Source organism: Mobula hypostoma, chromosome 25 (genome assembly GCF_963921235.1).
Source record: "Mobula hypostoma chromosome 25, sMobHyp1.1, whole genome shotgun sequence".
NCBI classification, from domain to species: Eukaryota; Metazoa; Chordata; class Chondrichthyes; order Myliobatiformes; family Myliobatidae; genus Mobula; species Mobula hypostoma.
Genome location: NC_086121.1, coordinates 40661561 through 40685463, shown reverse-complemented (window position 1 = coordinate 40685463; position 23903 = coordinate 40661561). Strand labels below are relative to the sequence as shown.

Sequence of the window (23903 nt, the reverse complement as noted above, 5' to 3'; positions counted from 1 at the left end):
TAACACTCAGAAATCTAATGGTCTCTACAATGACTAAGCTCCACACCTCTCAGAGATAGAAAATTCCAAAAATTTACCATCCTCTGCACAAAGCAATTTCTCCTCATCTCAATCCAAAAATTTCTACCTTGTGTCTTGAGAGGGTGCTCTCCAGTTCTTGACACTGGCCAGCAGAAAACACTTCCTGGCATCCAGATTTATGTTTCAATGAGATCATATTCTTCTAATTTTTAGAGAATATATTCCCAGCCCAGTCAATCATCCCTTAAATGGCAAATCCACCATCCCTGGAACTGGTCTAGAGAACTTTCATTGCATTCCCTCTATCACAAGCATATCCTTTTCTAGATAAGGAAGACTAAATTGTACACAATATACCAAGTGCAGCCTCACTGAAGCCTTATACAATTGCAGTCAGATATCAAATCCTCTCATAATTGAAGCCGACATATAACTTCTTCACCTTTGGCCTGCTAAAGCTGCAGATTGGCTTTCAGTGACTTGCGTACAAAGTTCAAAAAGTTCAAAGTCCAAAGTAAAATTTGTTATCAGCACATACAACCCTGAGATTCTTTTCCCTGCGGGCATACTTAGCAAATGTATAGAACAGTTACTGTAAACAGGATCAATGAACAACAAACTGTGCAACGCAAATATAAATAGATAGCAATAAATAACGAGAGCATGAAATAACAAAATATAGTGTCCTTAAAGTGAGACCATCAGCTGTTGGAGCATTAGAAATAGAATGAGTGTAGTTATCCCCTTTTGTTCAAGATTCTGATGATTGTGGGTTAATAACTGTTCTTGATCTTGGTGGTACAAGCCCTGAGGTACATGTACTTTCTACCTGATAGCAACAGTGAGAAAAGAGCATGGACAGGTTGACGAGGATGTTTGATGATAGATGCTGCTTTTCTATGGCAACGTTTCATGTAGATGTGCTCAATGCTTGGGGGAGGTTTACCCACGATGTACTGGGCCGAATCCATTACCTTTTGAGGATTTTCTGCTCAAAGGCATTGGTGTCCCCATACCAGGCCATAATGCAGCCAGTCAGCATACTTTCCACCATGCACCTATAAAATCTTACCAAGGTTTTTGATGACATGCCAGATCTCCGCAGATTCCTGAGGAAGTATAGGCGCTATTGTGCTTTCTTTGCAGTTATATTTATATGATGGGTCCAGGATCCATCTGAGATAGTGACACCCAGGAATTTAAAAGAACAACTACTTCCCTTTGAGCATCAAAAACATGGGAGCAATTTCCAGTGGGTTAACAAATTTCCCAGCAACTAACATAGGGAATACAGTAGCAAAAGACATCTTAAACAACAAGTCAAACATGGAGTGTTTTAGGTAACACTGGAGCAATTGTCTGAAAGGCAGAGCAAGAGATGAATCACAGAAAGAAAAATGTATCAAAGGTTCAAAAGTTCATTTATTATCAAAATATGTATCCATGCACAACTCTGAGATTCGTCTTCTCCAGATAGCCATGGAAGAAGGAAAGAACATGAAAGTCATTCAGAGAGAAACATCAAACCCATCCCCCGCACAAAAAGAACAGGATCCCAATCATCAACCCCCAAAACCCCCCCTCCCCTCACACGAAATGGAACAAGAACATCGGCTGCCAATCCACCCTCCTCTCCCTGCACAGGACTGTGTGGATAATTAGGGCCTTCCTATCTCCAGCATCAGGGTGGAATAAGGCAGGCAACTGCTTCCACAGCCATGAAAGGAATAGTTGGGCTCGCACCAGCCACTGTCCTTCTACTCCATGACTCAGCAAGGCTAACAAGCCTAAAACATGGCAATGATACCAACCATTTCAAAGTTCAAAGTTCAAAGAAAATTCATTATCAAAATAATTAATTATTATTTCTCGCTGTGAAATGGGGACAGCACTTTTTTCCCTTATTAGGTTGAACGAGAGCCTGTGGTATGTCGAATTACCGGGTGAACAAGTCGTCGTTGGGGTACTGCAAGGCTGTGTCTTTATTGGTGCTTGCCGCACGCTTGAGTGCTCGGTGCTCAGATGATGCTTTTTTGCTGGCGGGGAGGGTAAGCGATGCTGCTCGGTGCTCAGATGATGCTTTTTTGCTGGCGGGGAGGGTAAGCGATGCTGCTGTTTGTGCGAGGGAGGGGGGAGCCTGGGGGGCTTTGGGGTTCTAACGTTTAACTGTCATTCATTCTTTGGGACACTCCTCTGTTTTTGCGGATGCTTGATAAGAAAAAGAATTTCAGGATGCATATTGTTCATTTCTCTGACATTAAATGTACCTATTGAAACCTATTCAAATACATATATGTCACCATATACAACCCAGAGATTCATCAACTTGGGCGTTCAACCAATGTGTAATATACAACAAACTATGCAAATACAAAAAGAAAGAAATAATAATAAATGAATAAATAAATAAATAATATCAAGAACATGGTATTAAGTGTCCTTGAAAGTGAGCCCAAAGGTTGTGGGAACATTTTAATGATGGGCTATGTGAAGCTGAGTGAAGTTATCCACTATGGTTCAAGAGCCTAATGGTTGACAAGTAATAACTCTTCCTGAAGTTGGTGGTGTGATTCCCAAGGCTCCTGTACCTTCTTCCTGAAGACAGCAGCAAGAAGAGAGCATGACATGGGTGGTGGGAATTCCTGATGATGGACTCTTTCCTGCTACAAAGCTTCATGTAGATGTGGTCAAGGTGGAGAGGGCTTTACCTATAATGGACTGGGCCATATCCACTATATTTTGTAGGATTTTCCATTCGAGGGATTAGTGTTTCCATACCAGGCTGTGATGCAGCCAGTCAATATACTCTCCGCCATGCATCGATGAATTTTTAGATTATGAGAACACTCAGTCCTCTTTTATTGTCACTTAGAAATGCATACATGCATTAAGAAATGATACAATGTTTCTCCGGAGTGATACCACAGAAAACAGGACAAACCAAAGACTAACACTGACAGAACCACATAATTATAACATATAGTTACAGCAGTGCAAAGCAATACCGTAATTTGATGAAGAACAAACCATGGGCACGGTAAATAAAGTCTCAAAAGTCCCCAAGTCGATCGACTCCCAAATCTCCGATAGCAGGCAGCAAAAGGGAGAAACTCCCTGCCATAAACCTCCATGCAATGTCAACTTGCCGATGCCTTGGAAGCAGCCAACCACAGCCGACACTGAGTCCATCCGTCCGAAAACTTCGAGCTTCCGACCAGCCTCTCCAATACAGCCTCCCAAGCGCCATCCTCTGCCAAGCGCCTTCAGCCTCGCCCTGGCCACTGAAACAAGCAAAGCCGAGGATTTTGGGGCCTTCTGCTCCGGAGATTCCGGTTACCACACAGTAGCAGCGGCAGCAAAGCGGGCATTTCCAGACGTTCCTCCGTACTCTCATGTCCGTCTCCATCAAATCAGGATTGTGCACAGTCCCCTACTTGACAGATAACAGATATTCATCACCGGAGAGCCCGCGCGCGCTGCCGTCGCGTCGCCATCTTCTCCTCCCGACAAAAATTTTGTCAAAGTTTTAAATCTCATGCTGAATCTTCACCAACTCCTAAGGAAGTAGACCTTAGTTGCTGGCCCTCTCCACCTCTGATTCCCTCCTGAGGTCATTAATCAGCTCCTTGGTCTTGCTGACATGAGTAACAGGCTGTTGTTGTGGCACCACTCGGCCAGATTTTATGTCTCCCTCCATTATGCTGATTTTGTCACCACCTTTGATCTGGCCTATGACATCTGGCCTGAAATGACTTCTTGAAAGTGGCCAGACAAGTGGGTAGCAAAGATATGTTTGCCTTTATCTCTGTGATCATAGCTCATAAGTTAGAAAATAATGATGCAGTTGTATAAGACGATGGTTAGGCCACACTTAGTGGTGCTGGTGAGACCTGGTGGCATTTGTGGACAGCTAACCTAGCTGCTAACAATGTAAATAAATATATTTTTTCTGGATTATGATCACTGCAATCCACAGCCTGTAATTTCTCTTTGGGAGGTGTGCTTTTGAATCGTCTGAATGGCCTGAAGGGTTTGGTAAACTGGACCCTCAAGAATGCAGGCAAGGCCTCAGCAGCCATTGCTCTGGAAGACATGGGGCCAGATTAAGCTGGATTGAACCAGTGGGGCCTGAGCCAAAGAGGAAAAGAACTGTTATTTCGCTGATTTAAGCTCCAAACCAGATTAAAAAGAATAAGGCGCGAGGCCGAGGGTGAAGAACGAGCCTGTGTTCACCTTTACTTGCCTCGGTGTGGAACTGCCTCTGCAGCCAATGGGTATCCTGGGCTGGCTGCAGCTCTGAACTGACTCCATGGCTGTGGACTCGCTTTTGGAGACTCTGCAGCCCATGGCCTGTTTACCTTTTTATTATTTGCATGATTTGTTCTTTCTGCTTTCACAAATTGGATGTCTGACTGTCTCTGTGGTGTGGGTTTTTCCTGAATTCTATTAAGTTCCTTCATCTTGTGGCTGGTGGCAGGAAGATGAATCTCAAGGTTGAATATGGTACACTTACTTCAATAATTAATGTACTTTAAGGAGAATGTGGGGGGCAAGTATTTTTCACAGAAAGTGCTGGATGTCTGGAACACACTGTCCAGGGTGATCATGGAAATAAATACTTTTGTGGTTTTTAACAGATGGTCACATGAACACACTGGAAATGAAAGGATCTGGAATAACCTGCAGGCGGAAGGAATTAGTTTGGGCATCGTGGTTGATACAGACATTGTGAGACAAGGAGCCTGTTCCCGCTCTGTGCTCTTGGTATGTCCATATTCCCATAATAAGTGGAGGTGAAAACACCCTGCATTCCCATCTCCATCAAGGGCACAGATGTGGACGTCGTCTGGATCTACAAATACCTGGGAGCTCACCGGGGCAATAAACTGAACTGGACTAATTTACAAGGGCTCTGTACAAGAAGGGACAGAGATGACTGTTCTTCCTGAGGAGGCTCCGGTCATTCAGCACCTGCAGTACTAGGCCGCAGATGTTCTACGACTCAGTGGTGGCCAGCATTTTATTCTACGCTGTTGTCTACTGGGGCGGCAGGGTGAGAGCAGCTGACGCCGAGAAGATCGATAAGCTCGTCAGGAAGGCCGGTTCTGTTCTGGGGGTGGAACTGGGTTCCCTGGTGGTTGTGTCCGAGAGGAGGATGCTGTGGAAGCCACAGAGCATTATGAACAATCCCTCTCACCCCCTCTGTGACATACTGGACAAATAGAGGAGCACCTTTAGGAATAGACTGATTCCACCAAGGTGCACCACTGAATGCCACAGGAGATCCTTTGTCTCTGTGGCTATAAGAATCTACAGCTCCTCCTCCCTAAGTATACATATATGGTTTCTCTGCACATCTGTATTTTGCACTATTTCTTTTTAATGCATATTTGGTACTCCCTTTCTTACCTCAATGCTTACATTTTGTATTGTAAAGTATATATTTCTGTCTGAGCAACCTTACAATAATTTCCTTCGGGGTAAATAAAGTTTTATCTTACCTTATCATATTCACAACATCAACTGATCACCTTTGTCAGCCTCTCTAATGACAAACTCAACCTTTTCATACATGAGTTGCCAGAGCTACCATAGTTTCTTTGATTAAACCATGCTGTTAATTTTCTCATAGGGTATTTGGGAGAGCTCTTGCAGATTCTGACCGAAGACACCCACACAAGGAAGGTCCAGATTACGTGGGCCTGAGACTGAGAGATAGGTAACAATGCATAAGATCAGAAAGCAGCACAGAGAATGGGAATGTTAATTAAATTTAATTATGTTTAAAGTTTTAATTTAATATTAAGTTTTACAATCGGTTTATGATTAACTATTTTATACATATTTTTATAATATTGACTTTTTAATGATTTATACCTTTAATAGACCTCAAACCTCACTGAGTATCAGACATAACATAAACTTCTCACGAGCTCTGAGGGAACTGGATTTGGAATTGGTTTATTATTGTCGCGTGCACTGAGATTCAGTGAGAAGTTTGTCTTGCATACTGTTCAGACAGATCAAATCATTACACCAGGGGTGGCCAACCTTTTACATTCCATACTTCAATTTTTTTCACGCGCAAGTTCAGATGCGATTTTTTCATGTACGAGTTCAATATTAACATATTTTTACAAGAATTGAATGGGGGTACAAGAGTTGTATGGCGCATCTGAACTCGTGCGTGAAAAAATTGACGCATGGAATGTAAAAGGTTGGCCACCCCTGCGTTACACAGTGCACTGAGGTACAACAAGATAAAACAGTAACAATGCAGAATAAAATGTAACAGAGGAAGTGCAGTGCAAGTAAACAATGAGGCCCAAGATCATAACAAAGTAGATTGTGAGGTCAAGGGTCCATCTTATCACACTAGTGAACTATTTGAAAGACTGACAGTGGGAGGGAAGCTGTCCATGAGGCTGGTGGTACGTGCTTTCAGGCTTTTATATTTTCTGCCCCATCAAAGAAGGGAGAAGTGGGTGGTGGGATCTTTGAATATTACTGGCTATTTTGCTGATGCAGCAAAAAGTAAATAAATAGTTCACAGAGGAGAGTTTTTTATTTCTCGAACTTACAGTAATTGCACCCCGACACCCCCCCCTTCACCATTGCCCATTCTCACCTCATCTCCTTACTTTCCCATCACCTCCCTCTGGTGCTCCTCCTTCCCTTTACTCCCTGGTCTTCTGTCCTCTTCCCCTACTCCAGCCCTTTATCTCTTTCACCGATCAATTTCCCAGCTCTTTACTTTACTCCCTCCTCTCCCTGTTTTACCTATCACCTACCACCTTGTACTTGTCCTCCACCCTGTCTGGCCCTTCAGCCCATCTTCTCCATGCTGATCTGATCTTCCGCCTAATTCCACCTACCTGCACCCAGACCATACCCCTCCAAACCCCTCTCCTCCAAGTACCTATCCAAATTTCTCTTGTATGTTACAATTGGCTCTGCACCTACCACATCCGCAGCAGGTGCTGGAGAAAACCCTCGCTGCATTATGTGGACCTTGGGTAATACCGGAGCAGTCCGTCATCGGTTGCGAGTTTGCCCATTCAGGTCTCTTGGTGCTCCTTTAAAGGTGGAGAAATGCTACAGACCATTGTTAGTGAAGAATGTGCCACAATGTGGATCTCTGTACCGGAACTTGAGTCAGCCCGACCCTATAAATTGGATGAGCCTGGTTCCTAAAGTTCATTCCCCTTTAATAGGAGTCAAACCCTTCCCTTTAATCAAAGGAATATAAGCATAAAGCCTTCCCTTTAACCAGGAATTTAAAATATGTGGCTAATTCGTATCCTTTAACAAGGAGTTGGAGGTAATCTCTCCCCTTTAGAAAGTGATATAATTCCTCCCCTTGAACCAGGAGATAATTCCTGCCCATTAATTCTTACAAAATTTGCCTGTCCAATGAGGGGTCTTGAAAAACAAATTACTTTAAAAAATAGTTCTTATAAATAGAGTAGTCATTAATTGAGGCCAACTTAAAATGATAAGTTTAATTAATAGGGCATCACTCATTTAATTAGAAATATTATAGTTTCAGTTCAGCTTTTTGTCACTTTTATAACCTGCCCTCCAGCAAGCAAGAACCAGCGTTTTATGTCTGCATGTAACCCAGCCAAGGTGAAAGTGTCTGTGATCTCTCCATTGTCTCCTCTGTAAAGTTTGGTACTTGTGTCCAATATTTCATTTAAAGTGTTCATCCCTGGCTTAAATACTTCCCTATTCACTGATGGTTATTCTTTGTTGAAATATAATTAGTTCACTAGCAATTTTTACTAAAGCATCCTCTATGAATCTTAGAAACAAACTGAAGATCAAGCCTTTACTGTGACTATTGTTTGTCACTTTCACGAAAGGATAAGATTAATCCAAAGCCACAAAGTAAGCGAGCCCTTCAGAAAACCTTGGAATCTATCACAACATTGTGCTTCTGCAAGGTCACAGCTGACCCCTCACCTCTGTGTGCCTGAACTAGCCTGGGTTAAAGTCAAGATGCATTCTCGCTTTTGGTTGTTGTAGCAGCTGCATCTGTGCAATCCCAGGGGGGTCAGATAGTATTAAGTTTGCTTGTGACACTTCCCAGCATTAGCTCTTTCTGCTTTCACACAGCCCCTCAGAACTGAGGGTAATTTGCTACCGCCTGAGTTCTGTGGCTTCTGAGGCTACTATGAGGACCATTGTCTCTGCTACAGGCGAGGCAGGGCTACCTGAAGGACAAGGTGTGGATTAGTCTGGATGCCAGAGCTGATATTGGATTTGCTGTGGAGCCCTTAGTTAAGACCAAGGCTTACATACTGTCGCATTACAGAAGTAGAATGGAGACAAATGTCCGCAGGCACCTCAACTTGAGAAGGATTCTCCACGGGCCTTCTTAATTGACAGAGTCGAAGGCTTTTGTAAGCTAAGGAGGGTCAGATATAATGGTGAAAACTGTTCCCAAATTTCCATTGGAGTTGACACACAGAGCAGTGAAAATCATATCCACTTTGTGAATAAATTGACAGGTACAGTCCTTCGGCCGCTGGAAGAGGTTGGTGTGATGGTCCTACAGCAACTTGCCTCGTGTCAGAGAGGAGTGCATCTCCATAGCTACTGCAATTGAATTTGTCTCTTTTCTAAGGAACTGCTTAAAACTTCGGTGAGGCTACGCTTGTTGTGAAGCTCATCTCAGCACATGACAGAAACCAGCCTCCCTCCCCTCCATGGACCCTGAACCCACCCACCATGGACATCCTCCCTTCTCCCCTCTCCCGCTGGGCAGGAGATACAGAAGCCTGAAAGCATGTACCATCCTGCTGTCACCAGACGCTTGATGGGCTCTTGACCTCAAAACCTACCTCACTATGATCGTTTCCACGGATGCTGCCCGACCTGCTGAGTTCCTCCAGCGTGTTGTGAGTGTTACCTCATTATGATCTTGTGCTTTATTGTGCACCTGCACCAGACTTTCTCTATTGCTTTTCCATTTTATTCTGCACTGTTATTGTTTTACCTCAATACACTGTGTAATGATTTGATCTATATGAACAGTATGCAAGGTGAACTTTTCACTCTGCCTTTGGACATGGGACAATAACAAAACCAGTACCAGTACCAATAATACTTGACGTATTTTGTGCACTTCTGCTGCCGTATCACAAGAAAAATGTGTAAGTTTTGGAAAGAGGACAGAAGAGGACTCGGATGCTGCCTGAATTAAAGGGTATTAGTCGTAAAGAGAGATTAAACAAAGTGGACCATGTTTTCCAAAGTATTGTTATGAACCTCTACAGGGCCTGTATTTTCTCAATACATTCTATTCAGTGAATGAGGCCATGAGGACTTGGAACTCCCCTTCTGGAGATACACAAAGATCACTATCCCACTATCCCTGTAGCCCAGCTTGGTTCTCACAGGGGCATAGGTTGAACTCTTTTCCATTGGTCCTGTGGGTTGGTCACATCCCAACAGGAATGTAACAATCAACACACATCAAAGTTGCTGGTGAACACAGCAGGCCAGGCAGCATCTCTAGGAAGAGGTACAGTCGATATTTCAGGCCAAGACACTTCGTCAGGACTAGAAGAGTGGATCTAAACTTCTTCGGTGTAGGCATCACTGGAAGAGGCTTCACAGTAGTGAATTTTAAAAAACGCAAACAACAGGAATTCTGCAGATGCTGGAAATTCAAGCAACACACATCAAAGTTGCTGGTGAACACAGCAGGCCAGGCAGCATCTCTAGGAGGAGGTACAGTCGACGTTTCAGGCCGAGACCCTTCGTCAGGACCAACAGGAATGTGATTGGAAGCAAAGTACTAGACTGCAAGAAGAAAGAATGAAGAAAGAATGAGGAAAGTGCTGGGGTGATGGTGTAGACACGACTTCACTGGGACTGAAAGCTAACTCCAGGAGAACCCGTCAGGTCAGGCTGCATTGGTAGAAGTGAAGGGATGGTCAACATTTCGGATTGAGACCCTGCATCAGTGGGTAGTGCAGCTGCTAGAGGTGGCCTGAGACTGAATGATTTAGTCTGAAGGCAGTTAGTCTCCGAAACCTTAATGGGAGTGGACACAAATGACCTTCCAGTAAGATGGAGATGCAAGGGCCTCTCCGGGTCCAACCAAGGGTGTTATTGTCTTTTTAAAATATCTTTTTTACAATTGCAAGACATTGCTAGGTATTAAGAACTTCAGGTACCGCAGGCCTACTCCATCAGCAGAGGAGCTGGCCTGCTACAGAAAGATGTCGGAGTTGGTGCATCAAGGTGACGTGCAATCCAACAACGAATGATTGTCTTGGGTGTTTCTCTTATGATCACAAGTCCCTGTCGGATATTGGTAGTGCAGAATACTGCAAGTCCAGTTCGCTGGTTTATTAGCAAGACTGACAACTGGAGAGCTGCATGGACTTGGACTAGGCCTCATACCACAGTGGTCACGTGTGGCAGCCATCCAGGAGAGGAGATACCAGAGGCAGTGTGGAACAGAGTCCATGCTGCGTTGGGGGCTGGCCGTGCCTGCTGGTGCTGCCCTCTAGTGTACGCTCAGTGGAAAACAAACTGGACTGCATTTGTCTACAGGCTGTTGCAGGCTTATTCTTGTCGACAACATCCATACACCAACAACTTAACCTGCAGGAGATGACACTCAGACCCTTGGGCTATATTATAATTTTTTTGTGCGACTGTTTATTTAATGATGTCATATATATGCTATCATTGGTTTGTGCTTTCTATGACTATTGGCACTGTATTTTTCTCCTTGGTCCCAGAGGAACTCTGTTCCGTTTAGCTGTATTCATGGGTATTAATTAATCTGTTTATTTATTGAGATACAGCTCGGAATCGGCCCTTCCGGCCCTTTGAACCATGTCAAACAGCAATCCTCCAATTTTAATCCTTACCCAATCACAGGACAATTTGCAACGACCAATTAACCTTCCAACCAGTACATCTTTGGACTGTGGGAGGAAACCAGAGCACCCAGAGGAAACCCACGCAGTCACAGGTAGTGGCAAGAAAAGAACCCAGGCTGCTGGAACTGTAAAGGGTTGTGCTAACCACTACACTACTGTGCAGTGTGGCCCCACATATGGTTGAATAACAATTAAACTTAAACTTTAACTTGAACTTGATATCTGTGGCAGTCTGCCAGCCCCAAACTGAGGATGTTCTTGTGAAGAGGGACCAGTGCCGTCGGGAGGTGGGATCCAGTGTGCAGGTACTAGGGGGAGCAGGCCTTGCCCCAGGACTCTTGTCAATCTCTCCAGTGTTCGCAATAGAAAAGCTCACAGTAGAGTCCACAAATGGCCCCAAGAGTACATGATAGCTGTGCCCTTGTGTGATCCACAGCCATTAAACTATTTGTCTCACTATTTCATTTCATTCTGTACCTCACATTTAATGACATTTAATGATGCACTCCCTCTCACTGCTTTGGTCAATGGTTCTCTCTCTGTTTCTCTCTCTCTCTCTCTCTCTCTCTCTCTCTCTCTCTCTTCCTCTCTCTCTCTCTCCCTCCCTCCCTCTCTCTCTCCCTCCCTCCCTCTCTCTCTCCCTCCCTCCCTCTCTCTCTCATCCCTCTCTACCTCTCTACCTCTGTCTCTCATCTACCTTTCTACCTCTCTCTCCCTCTCTCTCATTCACCTCTCTACCTCTCTCTCTACCTCTCTCTCCCTCTCTCTCACCTACCTCTCTCTCTCTCTCTCTCTCTCTCTCTCCCTCTCTCTCTCATCTACCTCTCTTCCTCTCTCCCGCTTCCCAGCCGTTGCTCAGCTCAATGCTGACACCTGGTGGATTATTCTGGAACTGAAGAAACGAGAATGATGGTTATGGATTCCCGAGTCAGAGTCATACAGCATGGAAACAAGACGTTCAACTTGACTGGTCCATGCCAACCAAGATTCAAATCTAAGCTAGTCTTATTTGTGCACTTTTGGCCTGGATACCCCAAAAACTTTTCTAACCATAAACCTGTTGAAATATCTTTTAACTTGCCTCAGCCACTTCCTCTGGCAGCTCATTTGATAGACTGATCACCCTCTGGGTGAAAAAGTTGCCCCTCAGGTTTCTATTAGATATCTCCCCTTTCACCTTTATCAGATGACCTCTAGTTCTTTATTCCCAATGCTGGGAAACAAACTATGGACACTGACCCCATCATGATCTTAGACACCTCAAACAGATCACCCCTCATTTGCCTATGTGCCAGCGAAACAGGTTCCAATCTGCTCAGTCTCTCTCCATAGCTCAGTCACTCAAGTCCAAGCAACATCCTGATCAACCTCCTCTGCATTCCTTCCAGCTTAAAGACACCTTTCCTACAGCAGGGTGACCAAAGCTGAAACAATATTCCAAATGCAGTCTCACCAATATCTTGCACAACTACAATGTAACATCCCAACTTCTATACTCAGTGTCCCGATTGATGAGGGCAATTGTGCCAAAAGCCTTCTTCACCGCCCTTTCTACCTGTGATGCCATTTTTAGGAACGATGAGCAATGTGCTTGTTGAGACGTACAATACGGAGAAGGCCCATTTGCCCAATGAGTCCACACTGACCACCCGCTTACCCGATCCAACATTACCCTCGTTTTTGTTCTCGCCACACTCTCATCAAATTCCTCCAGACTCTACCACTCAACTCACATGAGGGATCGATTTGCAGCGGCCAATTACCATGGCAACCCACACGTCACTGGGCTGCGGGAGGAAAATAGGCTCACTGTACAGGGAGGGTGCGCAACTTTTACACTGACTGGAATCAAGGCCGGGATTGGACCCAGGTCTCACTGACTGGAGTCTAGGACAGGACTGGACCCAGGTCTCACTGACTGAAGGCCGGGATTGGACCCAGGTCTCACTGACTGAAGGTCGGGATTGGACGCAGGGCTCGCTGACTGAAGTTTGGGATTGGACCCAGGTCTCACTGACTGAAGGTCGGGATTGGACCCAGGTCTCACTGACTGAAGGTCGGGATTGGACGCAGGGCTCGCTGACTGAAGTTTGGGATTGGACCCAGGTCTCACTGACTGAAGGCCGGGATTGGACCCAGGTCTCACTGACTGAAGGCCGGGATTGGACCCAGGGCTCACTGACTGAAGGCCGGGATTGGACCCAGGTCTCACTGACTGAAGGCCGGGATTGGACCCAGGTCTCACTGACTGGAGTCTAGGACAGGACTGGACCCAGGTCTCACTGACTGAAGGTTGGGATTGGACCCAGGGCTCACTGACTGAAGTTTGGGATTGGACCCGGGGCTCACTGACTGAAGTTTGGGATTGGACCCAGGTCTCACTGACTGGAGTCTAGGACAGGACTGGACCCAGGTCTCACTGACTGAAGGCCGGGATTGGACCCAGGGCTCACTGACTGAAGGTCGGGACTGGACCCAGGTCTCACTGACTGAAGGTTGGGATTGGACCCAGGGCTCACTGACTGAAGTTTGGGATTGGACCCGGGGCTCACTGACTGAAGTTTGGGATTGGACCCAGGTCTCACTGACTGGAGTCTAGGACAGGACTGGACCCAGGTCTCACTGACTGAAGGCCGGGATTGGACCCAGGGCTCACTGACTGAAGTTTGGGATTGGACCCGGGGCTCACTGACTGAAGGTCGGGATTGGACGCAGGGCTCGCTGACTGAAGTTTGGGATTGGACCCAGGTCTCACTGACTGAAGGCCGGGATTGGACCCAGGTCTCACTGACTGAAGGCCGGGATTGGACCCAGGTCTCACTGACTGAAGGTCGGGATTGGACCCAGGGCTCGCTGACTGAAGTTTGGGATTGGACCCAGGTCTCACTGACTGAAGGTCGGGATTGGATACGGGTCTCACTGATTGAAGGTTGGGATTGGACCCAGGTCTCACTGACTGAAGGTCGGGATTGGACCCAGGTCTCACTGACTGAAGGTTGGGATTGGATCCGGGTCTCACTGACTGAAGGTCGGGATTGGACCCAAGTCTCACTGACTGAAGGTTGGGATTGGATACGGGTCTCACTGATTGAAGGTCGGGATTGGACCCAGGTCTCACTGACTGAAGGTTGGGATTGGATACGGGTCTCACTGATTGAAGGTTGGGATTGGACCCAGGTCTCACTGACTGAAGGTGGGGTTGGACCCAGGTCTCACTGACTGAAGGTGGGGTTGGACCCAGGTCTCACTGACTCAAGGTCGGGATTGCACCCAGGTCTCACTGACTGAAGGCCGGGATTGGACCCGGGGCTCACTGACTGAAGGCCGGGATTGGACCCAGGGCTCACTGACTGAAGGCCGGGATTGGACCCAGGTCTCACTGACTGAAGGCCGGGATTGGACCCAGGTCTCACTGACTGAAGGCCGGGATTGGACCCAGGTCTCACTGACTGAAGTTTGGGATTGGACCCGGGGCTCACTGACTGAAGGCCGGGATTGGACCCAGGGCTCACTGACTGAAGGTTGGGATTGGACCCAGGTCTCACTGACTGAAGGTTGGGATTGGACCCGGGGCTCACTGACTGAAGGTCGGGATTGCACCCAGGTCTCACTGACTGAAGTTTGGGATTGGACCCAGGTCTCACTGACTGAAGGTTGGGATTGGACCCAGGTCTCACTGACTGAAGGTCGGGATTGGACCCAGGTCTCACTGACTGAAGGTCGGGATTGGACGCAGGGCTCGCTGACTGAAGTTTGGGATTGGACCCAGGTCTCACTGACTGAAGGCCGGGATTGCACCCAGGTCTCACTGACTGAAGGCCGGGATTGGACCCAGGGCTCACTGACTGAAGTTTGGGATTGGACCCGGGGCTCACTGACTGAAGGCCGGGATTGGACCCAGGTCTCACTGACTGAAGGCCGGGATTGGACCCAGGGCTCACTGACTGAAGGCCGGGATTGGACCCAGGGCTCACTGACTGAAGGCCGGGATTGGACCCGGGGCTCACTGACTGAAGGTCGGGATTGGACGCAGGGCTCGCTGACTGAAGTTTGGGATTGGACCCAGGTCTCACTGACTGAAGGCCGGGATTGGACCCAGGTCTCACTGACTGAAGGTTGGGATTGGATCCGGGTCTCACTGACTGAAGGTTGGGATTGGACCCAGGTCTCACTGACTGAAGGTTGGGATTGGACCCAGGGCTCACTGACTGAAGGCCGGGATTGGACCCAGGGCTCACTGACTGAAGTTTGGGATTGGACCCGGGGCTCACTGACTGAAGGCCGGGATTGGACCCAGGTCTCACAGACTGAAGGCCGGGATTGGACCCAGGGCTCACTGACTGAAGTTTGGGATTGGACCCGGGGCTCACTGACTGAAGGTCGGGATTGGACGCAGGGCTCGCTGACTGAAGTTTGGGATTGGACCCAGGTCTCACTGACTGAAGGCCGGGATTGGACCCGGGGCTCACTGACTGAAGGTCGGGATTGGACGCAGGGCTCGCTGACTGAAGTTTGGGATTGGACCCAGGTCTCACTGACTGAAGGCCGGGATTGGACCCAGGTCTCACTGACTGAAGGCCGGGATTGGACCCAGGGCTCACTGACTGAAGTTTGGGATTGGACCCGGGGCTCACTGACTGAAGGCCGGGATTGGACCCAGGTCTCACTGACTGAAGGCCGGGATTGGACCCGGGGCTCACTGACTGAAGGCCGGGATTGGACCCAGGTCTCACTGACTGAAGGCCGGGATTGGACCCAGGGCTCACTGACTGAAGGCCGGGATTGGACCCAGGGCTCACTGACTGAAGTTTGGGATTGGACCCGGGGCTCACTGACTGAAGGTCGGGATTGGACGCAGGGCTCGCTGACTGAAGTTTGGGATTGGACCCAGGTCTCACTGACTGAAGGCCGGGATTGGACCCAGGTCTCACTGACTGAAGGTTGGGATTGGATACGGGTCTCACTGACTGAAGGTTGGGATTGGACCCAGGTCTCACTGACTGAAGGTCGGGATTGGACCCAGGTCTCACTGACTGAAGGTTGGGATTGCACACAGGTCTCACTGACTGAAGGTTGGGATTGGACCCAGGTCTCACTGACTGAAGGCCGGGATTGGACCCAGGTCTCACTGACTGAAGGTCGGGATTGGACCCAGGGCTCACTGATTGAAGGTTGGGATTGGACCCAGGTCTCACTGACTGAAGGTTGGGATTGGACCCAGGTCTCACTGACTGAAGGCCGGGATTGGACCCAGGGCTCACTGACTGAAGTTCGGGATTGGACCCAGGGCTCACTGACTGAAGGTCGGGATTGGACGCAAGGCTCGCTGACTGAAGTTTGGGATTGGACCCAGGTCTCACTGACTGAAGGTCGGGATTGGACCCAGGTCTCACAGACTGAAGGTCGGGATTGAACCCAGATCTCACTGACTGATCTCCAGGTTGGGATTGGACCCAGGTCTCACTGACTGAAGGCCGGGATTGGACCCAGGTCTCATTGACTGAAGGTTGGGATTGGACCCAGGTCTCACTGACTGAAGGTCGGGATTGGACCCAGGTCTCACAGACTGAAGGTCAGGATTGAACCCAGGTCTCACTGACTGATCTCCAGGTTGGGATTGGACCCAGGTCTCACAGACTGAAGGCCAGGATTGGACCCAGGTCTCACTGACTGAAGGCTGGGATTGGACCCAGGTCTCACTGACTGAAGGTTGGGATTGGACCCAGGTCTCACTGACTGAAGGTTGGGATTGGACCCAGGTCTCACTGACTGAAGGTTGGGATTGGATCCGGGTCTCACTGACTGAAGGTTGGGATTGGACCCAGGTCTCACTGACGGAAGGTGGGGATTGGACCCAGGTCTCACTGACTGAAGGTTGGGATTGGACCCAAGTCTCACTGACTGAAGGTTGGGATTGGACCCAGGTCTCACTGACTGAAGGTCGGGATTGGACCCAGGTCTCACTGACTGAAGGTTGGGATTGGATCCGGGTCTCACTGACTGAAGGTTGGGATTGGACCCAGGTCTCACTGACTGAAGGTGGGGTTGGACCCAGGTCTCACTGACTGAAGGTTGGGATTGAACCCAAGTCTCACTGACTGAAGGTTGGGATTGGACCCAGGTCTCACTGACTGAAGGTCGGGATTGGACCCAGGTCTCACTGACTGAAGGCCGGGATTGAACCCAGGTCTCACTGACTGAAGGTTGGGATTGGACCCAGGTCTCACTGACTGAAGGTCGGGATTGGACCCAGGTCTCACTGACTGAAGGTCAGGATTGAACCCAGGTCTCACTGACTGATCTCCAGGTTGGGATTGGACCCAGGTCTCACTGACTGAAGGCCAGGATTGGACCCAGGTCTCACTGACTGAAGGTTGGGATTGGACTCAGGTCTCACTGACTGAAGGTTGGGATTGGACCCAGGTCTCACTGACTGAAGGCCAGGATTGGACCCAGGTCTCACTGACTGAAGGCCGGGATTGGACCCAGGTCTCACTGACTGAAGGTTGGGATTGGACCCAGGTCTCACTGACTGAAGGTTGGAATTGGACCCAGGTCTCACTGACTGAAGGCCGGGATTGGACCCAGGTCTCACTGACTGAAAGTTGGGATTGAACCCAGGTCTCACTGACTGAAGGTTGGAATTGGACCCAGGTCTCACTGACTGAACTCCAGGTTGGGACTGGACCCATGTCTGACTGACTGAACGTTAGGATTGGACCCAGGTATCAATGCCTTGGAAAACAATATGTCGGAGGTGAAGCAAAATGTTGCTTCTAATACCACACAGATGGAAGAAGCTGAAACTGAATAATGATGGCAGAGGAACACCTGGAAAAGAACAAGACTGAACTAACCAACGGCATGAAATGAATCGCCTACCTGGAATCCAAGTCTGAAGACCTGGAGGATCGGAGTGGAAGGAAAAACTTGTGGTTATTCGGCCTCCGGGAGGGCGCCGGGGGAAACCGACCACTGCGGGAGTTCATACAAAACATGCTGCCGCGCTGGCTGGAGCTGGACACCGACAGATCCTTCGTCACCGAACTCTAGCACCGTCGAAACTAAAACCAGAACAGAGCGGTTCTCATTCGGTTCCTGAGATTTCGGGATCGGGAGTTTATTTTCCGCTTCACTAAACAGCGTAATATCACGTATGAGGGAAAGAAGCTTTTCTTCGCTCGGGACTTCTCAGCTGAGACCACGTGACAGCGAAATGAGTTCAACACGGTCAGAAGAGTGTTCGTTGAAAAAGGAACTTTCCGCGGATTTCAACATAGTCCATGCAAGATGAGGGTCCTTCACAATGGGAAAATACACTTGCTTTCATCACCAAAAGAGACGGAAGATTTCCATCAAGGACATGCCTGAGGGGTCTGATTAAGGCAGTGGTGAGATTTGTGTACTTCCATACCCATGAGAATCAGCTGATACTGACTGCTTAACAGATATAAGTCTACACTGAGTCCCAGAAGACATCTTTTTTCTCTTCCTTTATTTTACTAGAACTGCTACTTTTTCCCCTTTTATTCTATTCTTGAGAAGATACTGTATTTAAGAGGTTGTTTATGCCACCAGCATAGCTTTGTTACGTTGCCTATTTTTATTATAACATTTTTGTTTGTTGAGACCTTAATTCTATTGAGATGGAACTCCATGGACCTGAATGAACATTTATATCAGGCAATACTGGCATACATTTCAGTGGCTACTTTGATTTTATTTTTATGCTGTCAGTTGAGTATATAATGTTCAAGATATAACAAGGTGCATGGTTGACGGACACCGCTGTTGCCTATGGAGTTAGCTTCGCATAGTTTAGCTGCTCCTCCATAGAGTGGATCAGCACAAGCCCTATAGTTGTTTGTTTTGCGTAAGGGAGGGGGAATTCAAGAGGTCAAATATCTATATGTGTAAATGTATATGTGTTTTTTGTTTTTCTTTATGTATATTGTGCACTCAACACAGTGGTAACGTTTCTTACTCATTTTCCTGGTATAATTGACATGTACTATATATGGAACAAACGAGCGCTCAGAATATCTTTAATATAAAACTCACAAGCTGGAATGTTAGGGGACTAAAAAGTTAACCAAATTGAAGCAGGTTATAAGCAGGATCAAACAGCTTAAATCCAAAATAATTTTTCTTCAAGAAACCCATCTGACAGTCTCAGATATTAAACTGGTAAGGAATAGATGGTCTGGCCAAGTAATATATGCAACATACAACAACTATGCTAGAGGTGTACTTATCCTTATTCATAGAACGATACCATTTCAAATTATGAAAAGAATCCAAGACTCAGCCAGAAGGTATGTTGTTACGCAAGATGATATCCTTTCTTTCACATTAAACCTAGTCAGTATATATGGCCCAAACGAGGATAATCCTAAATTTTTTTGAAGATTTTTTCCTTACTGTGTCCAACTTTACGAGGCTTTTATATCATTGCAGGTCACTTTAATTGCACTTTAAACCCAGCAATGGATCACTCTACAGGCTATGATACCTATAAGGCAGAAACTAGAAAATTGCTAAAACAATACATTGTGGATATAAATTTGGTTGAAGTATGGAGAGAACAAAACCCTGGCAAAATAGAATACTCTTGTCATTCAAGTACATGTAAATCTCGTTCTCATATTGATTATTTTCTTGTTTCAAGAGAGTTCTTATCAAAGATTAAAAGCTGCTGGTATGATAGCATAGTAATAAGTGACCATGCTGCTACTTCATTAAGTATTCATATAGAGAAATTTACTCACAGTCCCCCTAACTGGCAATTTCAGGTGAGATGGCTATAAAACCCAGACTTTGTTAAATTTGTGGGAACTGAAATAGACAGTTATTTTGAGTTAAATACAGATCAAACTAGTGCCAGCACGAGATGGGAGGCATTCAAGGCATATATTAGAGGAGAAATCATCAGTTATACAAGCTCCAAGGCCAAACAACAAAAAATAGAGATGGAAATTTTGGAAAAACAAATTAAATCTTTAGAGATAGAACTAAATGAAAGGGATGATCCAACAAAACAAAGAGATCTGCTGCTTTTGAGAGCCAAATATAATAAATTATCTGCTGATGAAACTGCAAAAAGTTTAGTATGGCTGAAGCAATCTTATTACGATCAAGGAGAAAAAGCTGGGAAACGTTTGACATGGAGAATTAAAAAATACAGTCTGATAGAGCAATTAACAGTATAATAACCTCTTCAGGAAGCCTAACAGTAGACCCATTGGAAATTAATAACAGTTTTAGAGAATTTTATGAACACTTATATAGATCAGAATACCCCCAAGCCTCGGAAGAACGGGACACATTTCTTGATCAGTTTCAGTTCCAGACACTGACAGAAGATGCAGGAAAGGAGTTAGATAGAGGTTTAACGATTGAAGAGATATCACAGGCTATCCAAAATACCAACAGTGGTAAAGCGCCAGGGCCTGACAGCCTACCAATTGAATTCTACAAAACATTTCAAGAAAAATTACTAAACCCACTGTTAAATATGTATGACGAATCTTATCGGAGTGGAACACTTGCACTCACTTTAAGGCTGGCAATGGTAACGCTGATCTTGAAACCAGGCAAACCGCCTGCAGAATGTTCCTCATTTAGACCGATAAGTCTAATTGGATCGGACGCAAAAATACTTTGTAAAGCCTTAGCAAGAAGATTAGATCCTTATATCCCACATCTAGTTCATAATGATCAGAATGGTTTTGTGCAAAAATGCCAAAGATTCCATAATATTAGAAGAGTTCTTAACATAATTCATGAAAAATTTGATGCTAAAGATACAGCAGTATTATCACTGGATGCTCGGCAGGCTTCAATAGAATAGAATGGCCATATTTATTTAATGTATTGCCTAGATTTGGATTTGGAAAGAACTTCCTTAAATGGATTCAGATTTTATATACAAAGCCAATAGCCGGTCTTAACAAATACCATAGTTTCTAAACCAGTCATCTTGGAGCAATCTATTCACCAGGGATGTCCTTTGTCACCAATGTTGTTTATACAGGCCATAGACCCCCTGGCTATGGCAATAAGAACACAGACCGGCCTGGCGGGCATCCAGCAAGGATAACGGGAATACAGAATATCCTTATATACTGATGACATGATTCTTTTTTTAACAAATTTATCCGTCAGTATTCCAAACTTAATGCAACAGATTGAATTGTTTGGGCAGTTCTCTGGATATAACATTGACAACCCAAAATCATCAATACTATTTTTGAACAAAGAAGAAAGATTGAAACCTGTCATAAAACCCCCATTTATAAATGCAAAGGAAGGATTTACCTACCTTGGTGTCAAAATTACCCTTGAAATTAAAACGATCGTCCCAACAAACCATGATCCACTAGTGGGCGAAGTGAAGGAGACGTTGGATCGATGGAGAACAATGCCCATATCAAAGATTGGCCGTATAAACCTGATCAAAATGAATATATTACCAAAATTTCTATACCTTTTTCAATCACTTCCTCTCCCACCACCAAAATCAATTTTTGATAAGCTTAATAGTATTTTTAGTAAGTTCATTTGGAATAATAAAACATCTAGACTGAGACTTAGGCTGCTATACCTGCCTTATGAAAGGGGAGGGCTACGGCTCCCGAACCTGAAATGGTATTACTGGTCTGCTCAGTTACATTCTGCGATGTTTTATTTCTCAATGGAGGCCCTTCCAGCCTGGGTGAATATTGAACAGGCATCAGTACCAAGCTCTATCTACACTCTGCAGACCCAAGAAATCTGAAAAGAACCACCGAGAACCCTTTCCTCAAAAATGCTATTGACATCTGGTATAAAGCACATCAGCATATTAAAGATACTTTCCCATTTCTCGCTTCTCCCCAATATGGGGCAATATATACTTCAGGGCAGGAAGAGCAGATGGTGGTTTCAGAATCTGGGCAGACAAATAGAGGGCCTTTATATGGATGGTAATCTTATTACATTTGATCAATTGTATCAGACATACCATATTCCTAAAAAACAATTTTTTAAATATTTGCAACTGAAATATTTCATACTATCAAAATATAAGCATTTAATATCTGAACCACCACTATCACATCTTGAAAATCTTACACTGACTTACATAACCAGAGGAAAGGCAGGAGAATTTGAAAATGTGTGGAAACCTTTATTGGAGTTTCTTGGACGTCAAGGCGCACAGTCATTTTAACTGTGTGTTGTTGAGTGCTTCTACAGTTTTTTTTCTGATGTATTTTTATTTTATTTCTTTGTTAAGTATGTGAAGTATGTGAAATGTTATATTTCTTTTCCTTTGATGATTGTGAAAAACACGAGGACACGTTTCACTATTTAGTTTAATTATTATTATTGTTTATTCGTATATGTGAAACATATGTAAATTTCAATTTTAAAAAATTTTAACCCAAAAAAAATTAACATCTTTTTTCCCAAGTCCTTCTATTGACTTTTCCATGCACTCTGAATCAAAGCTTTCAAATATACTTAAGTGTTTCCAGTTTTGGCACCTTAAACAGTCCTAGATTTGATCACTGTACTCTGACTGGCTGTGCCTTCAAACCCCTCGACACTGAGCTCTGAAATTCCCTCTTTAAATCTCTGCAGCTCTTTTTCAGGTGTATAGCTAAGCCTTGGCTCACTTCCTTAGGAGTTTGCGAAGATTCGGCATTACATTGATAAACTTCTATAGATGTGTAGTGGAGAGTATGTTGACAGGCTGCATCACAGCCTGGTATGGAAATACCAATAACCTTAAATCCTACAAAAAGTAGTGGATACGGAAACGCTGTCGTAGGAAAGCAGCATCCATCATCAGGGACCCCCACAACCCCGGACAAGCTCTCTTCTCGCTGCTGCCATCAGGAAGAAGGTATAAGATCCTCACGACTCACACCACCGGGTTCAGGAACAGTTATTATCCCTAAGCCATCAAGCTCTTGAACCAAAAGGGATAACTTCACTCAACTTCACTTGTCTTATCATTGAAATGTTCCCATAACCTACTGTATGAACTCACTTTCAAGGGCTCTTCAGCTCATTTCTCAATATTTATTGCTTATGAAATCCCACTGAATTCCTTGGCTGCCTAAGTCGAGGGAATGTACACTCCAGTCCCACCAAACCAGTGACGACTCTCCCACCCGAAACCCCAGTCTGTGTGGGTGCTATGTAATTTGCCACCCTGTTACAACTCAGTGCCAGGAAACAACAGACAGCACACTGCATACAATTAAAAGCAATATTTATGAATCTTAACTAGGGGGTTAGTAAAGAAAAGAAAGAAAAAACACAAAATGGGCCCATTATAATTAAACAGTCAAATATGCACAAGTTGGAGCTCAACTCTTCCAAAAGTCACACATATTCACCGATCCTCAGAAGGATTGGGAATACCTTCATCAAATATTGGGGAGTTTGCGAAGGGCAGAATATACCACACCTCCATTTGCTCATCCTCTGAGTCCGTATCACATTCAGGGGTGGGGTCTGGTCTAATCCTTCGTGCTGCTGGTCCTTCGCTTCCCCCACATCGCCACAGAGTCCTCTTACTGGCTGTCAGGCCAGGTCAGGCCCTGGCTCAACACACACCTCTTGTGACAGAGATAGAAGGTGGTTCTGAAGGAGAATCTTGACAAGCCCATTCCCATCCTCTGGTTTCAGCCGGAAAACCACTACATTTAGCATCTGGCTCTCCACTACATAGGGTGTAGCCCCCTGCCCCGCCCCACCCTCAGGAATCGGCCAACTTATGCCACGAAGACTTTATGACTTGGTCTCCATGCATTAGTTGGGAGAACCTAACCTTTTGATCGTACCTCCTCTTAGTTCTGCTAGGTCGGCGAGAGCTCAGTTAATTCATAAGCCTTTTTTCAGCTCCCTTCTCATATCAGACACACACTTCAGATAAGTCTTCTCTAGCAGATCTTCCTCGCCAGTCAAACATCGGATAATACAGCGAGC

General features: G+C 45.8%; 1 protein-coding gene across 1 annotated transcript; it reads right to left on the bottom strand.

Annotated features, from left to right (window-relative positions):
* Positions 1–14137: 14137 nt before the first annotated feature.
* Positions 14138–21297, bottom strand: LOC134337686 (nuclear receptor coactivator 6-like). The gene is made up of 2 exons (XM_063032877.1): positions 21247–21297; positions 14138–16288 (listed from the first exon to the last, which is right to left on the bottom strand). The coding sequence occupies exons 1-2, from the start codon at positions 21295–21297 to the stop codon at positions 14138–14140; spliced, it is 2202 nt and encodes a 733-aa protein (XP_062888947.1).
* Between the last annotated feature and the right edge of the window lie 2606 nt (positions 21298–23903).